At 44.0% G+C, this 12832-nt stretch overlaps 1 protein-coding gene across 2 annotated transcripts in view; it reads right to left on the bottom strand.

Moving 5' to 3' along the window:
- Nucleotides 1-777: 777 nt before the first annotated feature.
- Nucleotides 778-12832, bottom strand: part of LOC137533381 (B2 bradykinin receptor-like) — a 70081-nt gene continuing 58026 nt past the window's right edge. For both annotated transcript variants that reach the window (XM_068254781.1, XM_068254782.1), the window contains one exon: nucleotides 778-8648. In XM_068254781.1, the coding sequence (XP_068110882.1) occupies nucleotides 7585-8628 (1044 nt within the window). In that variant the 5' untranslated portion in view covers nucleotides 8629-8648 and the 3' untranslated portion in view covers nucleotides 778-7584. The remainder of the gene's footprint in view (nucleotides 8649-12832) is intronic.

Genomic DNA, 12832 nt, shown 5'->3' with positions numbered 1-12832 from the left:
CCAACCCCCCTCCCAGCCGCTGTGCCCTCTACCCTCTTATGTGGCGTATGCTACGCCACGGGTCGGCTAGTTAGTTTTTATTCTTTTAGGTGAGCGCTAACAGTGCAGGAGATTTGGCCGCAGCCGGCGCCACCATAGGTTGTAATTGGAATTACGGCTATAGCGGAGCACAGGGAGTAACTTTGGCGCTGTCAGAAAGCGGAGCTGAAGTTACTTTTAAAACACTGTAATTCGGCCGCCGGCAATAGCAGGAAACCGAATTACATCATTCCCCACCATCCACATGGACCTGGAGGGGGGAGAGTAATGCTGCCGGGAACTTGTGCAGCAGCAGGATCAGCGATATACCGGCTGTATCCTGCGCCCAAGTCTCCCGGCGGCGATTTCATAGGTACGCGCATTTAGGGGGACAAATCAAGCAATACACTATGAAAGATTCAGTCAGCTATTATGGTGTTATTCTACCGTGTATAAAGGTTAAAACTTAAATCTTATAATCTGTCAAAGACATTTTTTTAAACACGTTCACACTACAGTTTCTGTAAAACTTTTTCTTTTTTTAATTTTTCTCTAAGCAATTCCGCATTGTTGTGTTGAATAACGGGCATTTTCCTAAACAGATCAGACCAACACTGCCACCTGCTGACAGTAAGTTAGTATTACATCATATAGAAACCTAGCCAACAGAAGCTGCAATGTCATTTCTTACAATATTTTTTTTTGTTACGCTAATGAAGCTCCAATCTTAGTGGTATAATGTATTTCCTGGAGGCCAGGTTTCTCATTTGTCAATTTACTTTTGTTGACAGCTAAGACACAATCTCCTCTGCACATTGTTAGTTTTAGTAGCAAGCATTATTTTAGCTAGACAGGAGGCACTCACAAAAAACAAAATAATTCAAACTTTAAAAAAAGGTTAAGACTGTCTTTTCAGTTTGGACTTCAATGTCTCCAGGGATGGAGCTGCCTTAATTGGGTGGGGCACGGAGTTTCAAAGGGTGGAGGCAGCATGACAGAAGCCTTTAGCTACGAAGGTTTTGAAGTGAAATGCACTCTGGGGAATGATCACGTTATTACTATTGTCTGAGGTTGTGGGAGTTGTGATGCAGTAAATTGTGTAGAGATTTGAATGTTAGTAGGTCCATTTTGTAGAGGATTCTCCATTCTAGGGGAAGCCAGTGTAGTGAGAGAAGGATTGGTGTTATGTGGCAATGGTGGGGTTGGTAACAGTCTTGCGGCAGCATTCTGTACTAGCTGCAGGTGGTGTAGGTCTTTGTTTGGAAGGATTGGAGTTATGTGACAATGGTGGTGTTGGTAACAGTCTTGTGGCAGCATTCTGTACTAGCTGCAGGCGGTGTAGGTCTTTATTTGGAAGGATTGGTGTTATGTGACAATGGCGGGGTTGGTAACAGTCTTGCGGCAGCATTCTGTACTAGCTGCAGGCGGTGTAGGCCTTTATTTGGAAGTATTGGTGTTATGTGACATTAGCTGGGTTGGTAACAGTCTTGTGGCAGCATTCTATACTAGCTGCAGGTGGTGTAGGTCTTTATTCGGAAGGATTGGTGTTATGTGGCAATGGCGGGGTTGGTAACAGCCTTGCGGCAGCATTCTATACTAGCTACAGGTGGTGTAGGTCTTTATTCGGAAGGATTGGTGTTATGTGACAATGGCGGCGTTGGTAACAGTCTTGTGGCAGCATTCTGTACTAGCTGCAGGCGGTGTAGGTCTTTATTCGGAAGGATTGGTGTTATGTGACAATGGCGGGGTTGGTAACAGCCTTGCGGCAGCATTCTGTACTAGCTGCAGGTGGTGAAGGTCTTTATTTGAAAGGATTGGTGTTATGTGGCAGTGGCGGGGGTTGGCTTGGTAACAGTCTTGCGTCAGCGTTCTGTACTAGCTGCAGGCGGTGCAGGTCTTTATTTGGAAGGATAGGTGTTATGTGGCAATGGCAGGGTTGGTAACAGTCTTGCGGCAGCATTCTATACTAGCTGCAGGTGGTGCCGGTCTTTATTTGGAAGGGTTGGTGTTATGTGGCAATGGCGGGGTTGGTAACAGTCTTGCGGCAGCATTCTGTACTAGCTGCAGGCGGTGTAGGTCTTTATTTGGAAGGATTGGTGTTATGTGACAATGGCGGGGTTGGTAACAGCCTTGCGGCAGCATTCTGTACTAGCTGCAGGCGGTGTAGGTCTTTATTTGGAAGTATTGGTGTTATGTGGCATTGGCGGGGTTGGTAACAGTCTTGCGGCAGCATTCTGTACTAGCTGCAGGCGGTGTAGGCCTTTATTTGGAAGTATTGGTGTTATGTGGCATTGGCGGGGTTGGTAACAGTCTTGTGGCAGCATTCTGTACTAGCTGCAGGCGGTGCAGGTCTTTTTTGGAAGGATTGGTGTCATATGGCAATGGCAGGTTGGTAACAGCATTGCGGCAGCATTCTGTACTAGCTGCAGGCTGTGTAGGTCTGTATTTAGAAGGATTGGTGTTATGTGGCAATGGTGAGGTTGGTAACAGCCTTGCGGCAGCATTCTGTACTAGCTGCAGGCGGTGCAGGTCTTTATTTGGAAGGATTGGTGTTTTGTGGGAATGGCAGGTTGGTAACAGCCTTGCGGCAGCACTCTGTACTGGCTGCAGGCGGTGTAGGTCTTTATTTGGGAGGGTTGGTGTTATGTGGCAATGGTGGGGTTGGTAACAGCCTTGCGGCAGCACTCTGTACTGGCTGCAGGCGGTGTAGGTCTTTATTTGGAACGATTGGTGTTATGTGACAATGGTGGGGTTGGTAACAGCCTTGCGGCAGCATTCTGTACTAGCTGCAGGCGGTGTAGGTCTTTATTTGGAAGGATTGGTGTTATGTGGCAATGGCGGGACTGGTAACAGTCTTGTGGCAGCATTCTGTACTGGCTGCAGGCGGTGTAGGTCTTTATTTGGAAGGATTGGTGTTATGTGACAATGGTGGGGTTGGTAACAGCCTTGCGGCAGCATTCTGTACTGGCTGCAGGCGGTGTAGGTCTTTATTTGGAAGGCCCCATAGAGGGCACTGCAATAGTCCAGCCATAATGTAATGAACAATTAATTAATTTAATTAACATACATTAATGAATGTATACAGAGTGTGAAATGATACCAGTACTCTATAATGCTACCAGCACTGTGCTATCCATAAAAGCAAAGTTAGAAAGAATCTGGTTGATGTGGACAGCCCAGACCATATTGCTCGAAGACACTAAGAAAAGCACCCTGTTGTTTCTTTCACAATGCACAATCGGCTTAATTTTGGCAACATGTTAGAAAAGTAAAAACAGGAAATCATCATAAAATCAGATGCCCTGCTAAGCAGAATTCAGGAAACTGCTCATTCAGCAAAACAGCTCTAGAAAATACTTCAAGCAACCTTTTATACAACAAGGCAACAAAAAAACACACTCAAAGCAATATAAATACTAACAATGATCAAGGCAAAGGTAGTTTATGTAACCAGAACGTACTGCTTGGTCTGGTGAACGATCCCTAGGAATGGATAGCTTTTATATGTTGAAAATGCCACATTTTTGTAGCCCTAAAAGGAGAAAGGTTTGGGAACTGGCATAGGATATGGACAACTGTCTCTTAGAAATACTATCCCCAAAAATAGTACAATTTAAAGCAGATACAAAGAAGTACTGTATATACTCACAGATAAGCTGATAACCTTCTTATACCACAAAACATGGGTACAAAGAGTGTGTGTGTGAGCAAGGGGGGGGGGGGGGATAGGCAGGGCAGTTTCTAGGTTAAATTGCACCCAGGGCACAGGTGTAAAAATTGCACACACACCCATGGACTCACAAAGGTTATTTGTGATGTGGTATTTAACCTACCAGTATAGGTAGCCAGGCATAGGTGCCCCTATTATAGGTAGCCTGGCATAGGTGCCTCAGTATAGGTAGCTGTGCCCCCAGTATAGGTAGCCAGGTATTGTTTCCCCCAGTATCGGTACCCAGGCATAGGTGCCCCAAGTATATGTAGCCAGGTATAGGTGCCTCCAGTGTAAGTTAGCCAGGTATAGGTGCCCTCAGTGTAGGAAGCCAGGTATAGGTGCCCCCAGTATACTGTATGTAGCCAGGTATAGGTGCCTCCAGTATAGGTAGCCTGGTATAGGTTCCAAAGTATAGGTAGCCAGGCATAGGATCCCCCAGTATAGGTAGCCAGGTATAGGTCACCCCAGTATAGGTAGCCTGGTATAGGATCCCCAGTATAGGTAGCCAGGTATAGGTCACCCCAGTATAGGTAGCCTTGTATAGGATCCCCCAGTATAGGTAGCCAGGTATAGGTCACCCCAGTATAGGTAGCCTGGTATAGGATCCCCCAGTATAGGTAGCCAGGTATAGGTGCCCCCAGTATAGGTAGGCAAGTATAGATGTCCCCAGTATAGGTAGCCAGCTATAGGTGCCCCCAGTATAGGTAGCCAGGAATAGGTGCCCCCAGTATAGGTAACCAGGTATAGGTGCCACCAGTATAGGTAGTCAGGTCTATGTGCCCTCAGTATAGGTAGCCAGGTATAGGTCACCCCAGTAAAGGTAGCCTGGTATAGGATCCCCCAGTATAGGTAGCCAGGTATAGGTCACCCCAGTATAGGTAGCCTGGTATAGGTTCCCCAGTATAGGTAGCCTGGTATACGTGCCCATAGTATAGGTACTCAGGCATAGATTCCCCCCAGTATAGGTGGCCAGGTATAGGTCACCCCAGTATAGGTAGCCAGGTATAGGTGCCCCTAGTATAGGTAGCCAGGCATAGGTGCCCCCAGTATAGGTAGCCCGGTATAGTTACCCCCAGAATAGGTTAGCCATGTATAGATACCCCCACTATAGGTAGCCAGGTATAGGTGTCCCCAGTATATGTAGCCAGGTATAGGTGCCCCCAGTATAGATAGCCAGGCATAGGTGCCCCCAGTATAGGTAGCCAGGTACAGTTACTCCCAGAATAGGTTAGCCATGTATAGATACCCCCAGTATAGGTAGCCAGGTATAGGTTGCCCCCAGTATAGGTAGTCAGGTGTAGGTGCCCCCAGTATAGGTAGCCAGGCATAGGTGTCCCCAGTATAGGTAGCCAGGCATATGTGCCCCCAGTATAGGTAGCCAGGTACAGTTACCCCCAGAATAGGTTAGCCATGTATAGATACCCCCAGTATAGGTAGCCAGGTATAGGTGCCCCCAGTATAGGTAGCCAGGTATAGGTGCCCCAGTATAGGTAGCCAGGCTTTGGTGCCCCAGTAAAGGTAGCCAGGCATAGGTGCCCCCAGTATCGGTAGCCAGGCATAGGTGCCCCAAGTACAGGTAGCCAGGCATTGTAGGGTGAGCTTATCTGCAGGTCACATGTCTTTGCCATTTTCAAGGCAACGGAGTGTTTGTGGGGAAGGGGGTGGGCTTATCAGTGAGGGGGCTTATCAGTGAGGGGGCTTATCAGTGAGGGGCTTATCAATGGGTACACACGGTACACTTCTGCCAGAGTGAAATAGGCTATAGATTTATTTTCTCCTACATTGCTGTCACTTACAATAGGTACTAAATATCTGAAGTTTTGGACTAGTCCATCTGCTCATGGGGGATTTATAGTATTTCCTTTATTTTTTTACAAAAGCACTTCATGGAAAGAATCTATACGAAGATGCCGGCCTTCCTACCTGCATGCACACTATTCTGGCAGGCCGACTGAGTGGCTGCCTTTCAGGATGTGCTTTTGTAAATAAAGAAAACCCTGAGAATACCCCATGGGGAGATGGACTGGTCCAAAGCCTGTCTGATTTTTTTTTACAACCTACTGTAAGTGACAGCAAGATCAGAGAAAAGTAATTAACAGTGCATTTTACTCTGGGACAAATATACACTAAATATGTATTATGCATAAACGTGAATTTAAAATGTTACAATTGTTTGCTATAATGTTCCTTTAACCTCCTACACAGAATTTAGCTGACTACTGAGACAGGATCAAGTCATGTGAGATGTCAGATTTCTTAATATTTTCTCAAGTTTAAAGGACAACTGAAGTGAGAGGGATATGGAGGCTGCCATATTTATTTCCTTTTAAGCAATACCAGTTGCCTGGCTGTCCTGCTGATCCTCTGCCTCTAATACTTTTAGCCATAGCCCCTGAACAAGCATGCAGCAGATCAGGTGTTTCTGACATTATTGTCAGATCTGACAAGATTAGCTGCATGCTTGTTCCTGGTGTGATTCAGACACCTCTGCAGCCAAATAGACCACCAGGGCTGTCAGGCGACTGGTATTGTTTAAAAGGAAATAAATATGGCACCCTCCATATCCCTCTCACTTAAAGGATACCCGAGGTGACATGTGACATGATGAGACAGACATGTGTATGTACAGTGCCAAGCACACAAATAACTAGGCTGTGTTCCTTTTTTTCCTTTCTCTGCCTGAAAGAGTTAAATATCAGGTATGTAAGTGGCTGACTCAGTCCTGACTCAGACAGGAAGTGACTACAGTGTGACCCTCACTGATAAGAATTTCCAACTATAAAACACTTTCCTAGCAGAAAATGGCTTCTGAGAGCAGGAAAGAGATAAAAATGGCCAATAGTTCATAGATTTCCGCTCTGGCATACTTCAATGAATGTGTTATTGAGCAAAATCAATAAAACAGTTAAAACTTAAAAAGTAGATTTAAACATAAAATAAAACTGTAAAGCATCTTAAAAAGTGATTTTTAGGAGAAGGAAGATAGAAACAGTCGTTTATTTCATTCGTTTATTTTTGACTCGGGTGTCCTTTAAGTTGTCCTTTAAGCTTTTACTATATACATATATTTTTATATTCCTTCGAGTGACCCCCATTGGATGCAAGAAATGTCTGTCTAAGCTGCTCATAAATAAATGAATGGTTTGGCTCTCTCTCCAGTATAATGTGGTCAAGTTATTCCATTTCACAGAACATGTTTTAGATCTCTTCAATCTCTCCCATTCAGTTAATGGGTAGAATCATCGTACAGATGGGGCCATTTTTGCTGGAAACTGGGCTTTTGTAGGCTTTTTAGACCATGCAAGTATTTTCTCAATGCTCACATTGTTAAAATGGTCGGATTTTAGTGTACAAACAATTTTTGGGGGATGTTGTTTGGCATTCCTGTGCAACAACCCAGGTAGCAAGCCTATCGCTGTTTTCAGTAACAGTCTCTTTGTCTCCTCTCTCCTTTGTAGAACAGGTGTTTCCTCCAAAAACAACGTGTATTTGACCTTCATTGGGCTGCACATCCAGTTTTGTATTCCTATTAAGTCTTGTCTTCATTCAGTGTACGAGATTCAGAGTACGAGGTGTCCTGATATGTTGGTTATAAATGATTTTGGGTAAACAGTACAACATTTTCTACCTAAAGTCTTTCTTCTAGTTTTAGAACTATGTAAATATGTGTGGCAGAAAAGTATGGACCTTTAGTGGCCTATGTCAAGTTCCTTGCTTGTCTGGGAGTTAAGAAAACTCAAGTCCACCTCTGCTGCAGCATTCCCAGGTCTAGGTGACAATTTTAAAACCCTTGATTGGAAAGTAGAGATTTTTTTCAACAAATATGAAGAAAGCTGACCTCAGCATAGCTTTGGTCAAGAGACGGATTTCTTCTTCTTTTGTCCATCAAGGTAAAGTGACGTCTGTGTCGTGTTCAAAGAAGAATCCATTTGCATGGAAGGGCCCCTCCCTCTGTATCTGCCTAGCAGCTGAAGGTAAACTGCTTTTGCTTTCTTTCTGAACTGGTTTCCAACTATAACGTAAAGAAGTGGATTGAGACAACTGTTACTGAAGCCAATGTAGGTCGATATCTGGTTGAAAACTTCATTGGGTACGTCTACGGAGCACGGTGGGAATAGGCGGTATCGGTTCAGCGTGTCTATGAAGGTAGAGATTTGAAAGGGGAGCCAGCAAGCTATGAAGACCAGCAGCACCGATAAGACCAACCAGGTGGCCTTTTTTTCGGTCTTGATTTCCTTAAAGTTCTGCATTGTGTTATTTCTCAAAGTCTTTATAATGTGAAACGTGCAAAAGCCAATGACAACGACGGGTATCAAAAAACAGACAATGTTAAGGATGAAATTATTGGCGATATCCAAATTTGGAGGTGCGTCTACGTAACAGACAGTGGTATTAAACCATTTGTGGAATTCCGCTTTCCGAAAAATAACTTTGGGTATGCTTACTACTCCGGCAAAGATCCAAATGAGGATGCAAACGATTTTGGCCCACCGAGTGGTTCTCATGCGCCCAACAGACATGGTCTTCACCAGAACCAGATATCGATCGATGCTGACCATCATGAGGAAGTAGATGCTGCTGAACAGGTTGAGAATAGTAAGTGAGCTCACAGCAACGCACAGGAAATGGCCAAACGGCCAGTTGAATCCTCTGGAGACCGAGATGGCGAAGAAAGGTAGACTACTCACGAAGACTAAATCGGCAGCTGCCATATTCCCCAGGTAGATCTCTGCAATTGTGCATCGTTTTTTATGGAGCAAGAATACCAGAATGACAAAAAGATTCTCCAAGAACCCGAAGATAAAGATGAACCACATGTAGGCTGGTTGGTATTTCGTAAGCCATGCAAAGTCTGCACCAGAGAAGCAGCTGTCAATGGGAGTGGAATTCCCTTCCATAATGAAGGCCGTCTGGGTTCCTGTTAAAAACAAAATATGATTAAGAAGATTTTGGGGGATCATCTTACTTCCAGCCTCTTACATAGTATTCTAAGACAATAGGTATCGTACAGTGACATCCTATACATACATCTCATCCATGTATTGACTGCATCTCACCCAAGGGGACTGGACAAGCAATATCTGCAGAGATTCTCCAAATGCGCAGCCCAATATAGCTACATAAAGACTAAAATCTAGGTTACCTTATGCCTTACTTTAGGCAAGTGGAAAGGCAAGCGTGTCCAATCTAAGCACAGTTAAAGGGACTCCGAGCTCAAATAAAAAAAGAAAGTTGTACTCACCCGGGGCTTTTTCCAGCCCAGTGCTGGTCGGGAGGTCCCACGACGGCGTCCTGGCTCCTCTCCTAGTCCCCGCTCCGGAATGGCTGACCGGCCGCAGCCCGGGCGACACTCTGCTGAGTGTCGGGCTGTTCCTTCCGCGTATGATGCGGCTGACGTCACACGCCGGCCGCCTCGCTTCATCACGGTGGCCGGCGTGGCAGTACGGCGCATGCTCGCTTTAATCGCGCATGCGCAGTACTTTCACGCCGGCCGCCGTGATGACGCGAGGCGGCCGGCGTGTGACATCAGCCGCGTCATACGCGGAAGGTACAGCCCGACACTCAGCAGAGTGTCGCCCGGGCTGCGGCCGGTCAGCCATTCCGGAGCGGGGACTAGGAGAGGAGCCAGGACGCCGTCGTGGGACCTCCCGACCAGCACTGGGCTGGAAAAAGCCCCGGGTGAGTACAACTTTCTTTTTTTACTTGAGCTCGGAGTCCCTTTAAGGGGACAATTGTTGGACAACTGTCCTTTTGTGCACAGAGGAAAAATCCTACACAGTGTGCCCATGCCCGTAAATGTGTCAGTGCTCGTAAACTGACAGGGACGCCGCCTCAAGAACTTATTAGAGAAGCCTTTGTCAAATGTGTTCAGAATGCCCCAATGTTGGATCAGTGGGATTGAGGAGGATGAGGAAGCCATTATCCAGAGGCTTCCCACTTCTGGTAAGTATACTATTTTGTTTATTTTTTTTCACTTCAGGTACCCTTTTACACAATGCAGATTACCCTGTCTGGTGCCTGATGGGCCACAGTGCCACCCTGGCCGGCACCCATGCACAACAATCACTCATTGGACTCTTTTACTATAGGAAGGCCACTTGAAAGTAAAAGGACCCTCCATCATTACAACACTGGAAAAAGACTGTCTGCATGCCTGGCTAGGGGGTGTCCTCTCCAATATGAAAACATATGGAAACCATGGAATCTCTAACAAAGACTCTAAGGCCACATACACACATCAGACCATAGTCTTTTGAAAATGAAAGATCACAGACCAATCTTACCACCCTTCATGTAGTATGAGAGCCATACTCTACACAGTCTTTTCTATGGAGCTGAACTCCCCATCAGTAAAAAATCTTTGCAAGATGCTGCACACACAGATGCTGTACAGACACAAAAGATCAGTATCTGCAAAAGATCTGTTCCTGCCAAAAATCCATTCCTGCAAATTGCAATGATTGTCTATGAGATCTGCAGATCATCATACACACATGATTTAACTGACATTCATCTGCAGATCAGATCCACCAGGATGGATTTTCAGATCTGCAGATGATTGCTTGATCTGCAGAGGAATGTCAGTTAAATCATGTGTGTATGATGATCTGCAGATCTCATAGACTGTCATTGCAATTTGCAGGAATGGATTTTTGGCAGGAACAGATCTTTTGCAGATACTGATCTTTTGTGTCTGTACAGCATCTGTGTGTTCAGCATCTTGCAAAGATTTTTTTCTGATGTGGAGTTCAGCTCCATAGAAAAGACTGTGTAGAGTATGGCTCTCATACTACATGAAGGGTGGTAAGATTGGTCTGTGATCTTTCATTTTCCAAAGACTATAGTCTGATGTGTGTATGAGCCTTAACTAAACTCGCTGTACAGGTGAAATATAACTGCTCTGTAGCAACCTTGGCTTAGCAACACTTCCATAGGATACCCAGACTACCTGTACTGAATGGTAGCAGGGTTGAAATGTGGGTGGGGCAGGGGGCGGGGATAGGAGGGCAATCCGGTGCTGCAATATTGCAAATAAGGGGCTATAATTAGTGAAATAGTCTAAATGAATGCAAATCAAATAAAGTTATATAAATATGTGTATATATATATATACACACACACACACACACACACACACACACACACACACACACACTGTACTATTTATTTATTTTAAGTATTTATTTATATAGTGCCGACATATTACGCAGCGCTGTACAGAGTATATTGTCACTAGTTACATAATTGTCCATCAGAAGGGCTCACAATCTAATCCCTACCATAGTCGTATGTAACTTATCTGTATGTTTTGGGGGACGTGTGAGGAAACCGGAGTGCCCGGAGGAAAGCCACACAGACACGGGGAGAACATACAAACTCCTTGCAGCTTTTAACGACAGTAGCACGTTTTATTTTAAGACTATAATGGCTGAACTAAAGAATAATGAATTTTTCCCATTTTATTTCTTATTATTCCCCTTAAAATGCATTTAGAATAAAATAATTTTTATCAAAAAGTACCACCCAAAGAAAGCCTAATTGGTGGCGAAAAAACGAGATATAGATAATTTCATTGTGATAAGTAGTTATAAAGTTATTGACGACTGAATGGGAGGAGCACTGAAATGTGAAAATTGCTCTGGTCCATACAACCTGCAATGGTCAAGTGGTTAAACAAGTATGTATACTAAACTCCAAATGTCTTGCTTAAGAGGAACCATAACCACATATAGTAGAATGCATTAAATTATTTAGGATACCCTTTACATTAAATATCCTGGTAACAGCATCAGAAATACTTCCTGTATCTATATATTGCTGTATATTGTATGTAACCCCCCCCCCCCCTCCCAGTGATGTCACAGCCTAGGCTGTTTATTATCGGGAATTCTCCCCCCTGCCACTAAATGGTCAAACACTGGCTGAATAACTTATAAACGACTGCTGGGAAAAAAATGCATTTTTTTTCATTATGATATTTTGACTACAGTTTCACTTTAACCGTTTTTACCTTTTGAACATGACTTTTAGGTCCAAGAGGCTGCTGTGTTCCCGTGCGTGCCCCCCGTTAGCCCGGAGATCAATCAATGGTAACATTGTTCCCATTCATCGATCTAAGCCCCCGGTAGAAAAAACGACCGCTTCTTTTCAAAGGTCACGGTCTTTCTGAAAAAATAAATAAATTACGTCCTCCTTGTAGTTCCTGTGAGCGGACGTGATCGCTCACAGGATAGAAAACACAAAATCTCACTGTGGTCATCTTGTGGCCAAATAGTAAAACTACATGCACATACTGTACATTTTTTATTACAAATAGACACAATAAATTACATTTAAAATTAACTGTTTACCTCCCACAGCCCAAAAAAAAAAACAAAAAAAAACACATAAATAGTTACATAAGGGTCTTAACTTTTTTAATATGCATGTGAAGAGGGTATACAACTATATTTTAAAAAAAAAATTAAATTATTATTATTTTTATTGGTGATAAAATCGCTCAAGTGTGAACAGGCCCTTAGAGGTAGAGGACCAGCAGGGTTGCCAGGCAACTGCTATTGTTTAACCACTTAAGCCTGTCTGGACGAACATTCTCATCCAGATAGGCTGTGCACACTCCCGCTGGCCGCGCGCACTCTCCCATGTGCGCTCCCGCCGCCGGCCGTTAGTCCAGCGATCAATGAATGGGATTATAGCGCCCATTCGTTGATCAAAGTCCCCCGCAGAACAGAGGCTGTGGTTTTTCTGAGTTAAAAAAAGTGTTTCGTCCTCATTCATATTCCTGGAAGTATGATCGTACGCTTCCAGGACTTTTTGACTCTGGTCATCTTGTGGCCAAATAGTAAAACTACACCCACATCCATTTTTCATTAAATAAATACATTATTTTACATTTAAAATTAGATGTTTATCTCCCACACCAAAAATTACCCAAATAACATTTTTAATGAAAAAAAAAATACAATTAAAAAAAAAAACATAAATAGTTACATAAGGGTCTGAACTTTTTTAATATGCATGTGAAGGGGGTATACAAGTAATATTTTTTAAATTATAAGCTTGTAAATAGTGATGGACGCAAGACTAAAAAAATGCACCTTT

This window comes from Hyperolius riggenbachi, chromosome 9 (assembly GCF_040937935.1).
Source record: "Hyperolius riggenbachi isolate aHypRig1 chromosome 9, aHypRig1.pri, whole genome shotgun sequence".
NCBI classification, from domain to species: Eukaryota; Metazoa; Chordata; class Amphibia; order Anura; family Hyperoliidae; genus Hyperolius; species Hyperolius riggenbachi.
Note: the sequence above shows the minus strand (reverse complement) of the source record. Positions and strands in the feature narration are given on the sequence as shown.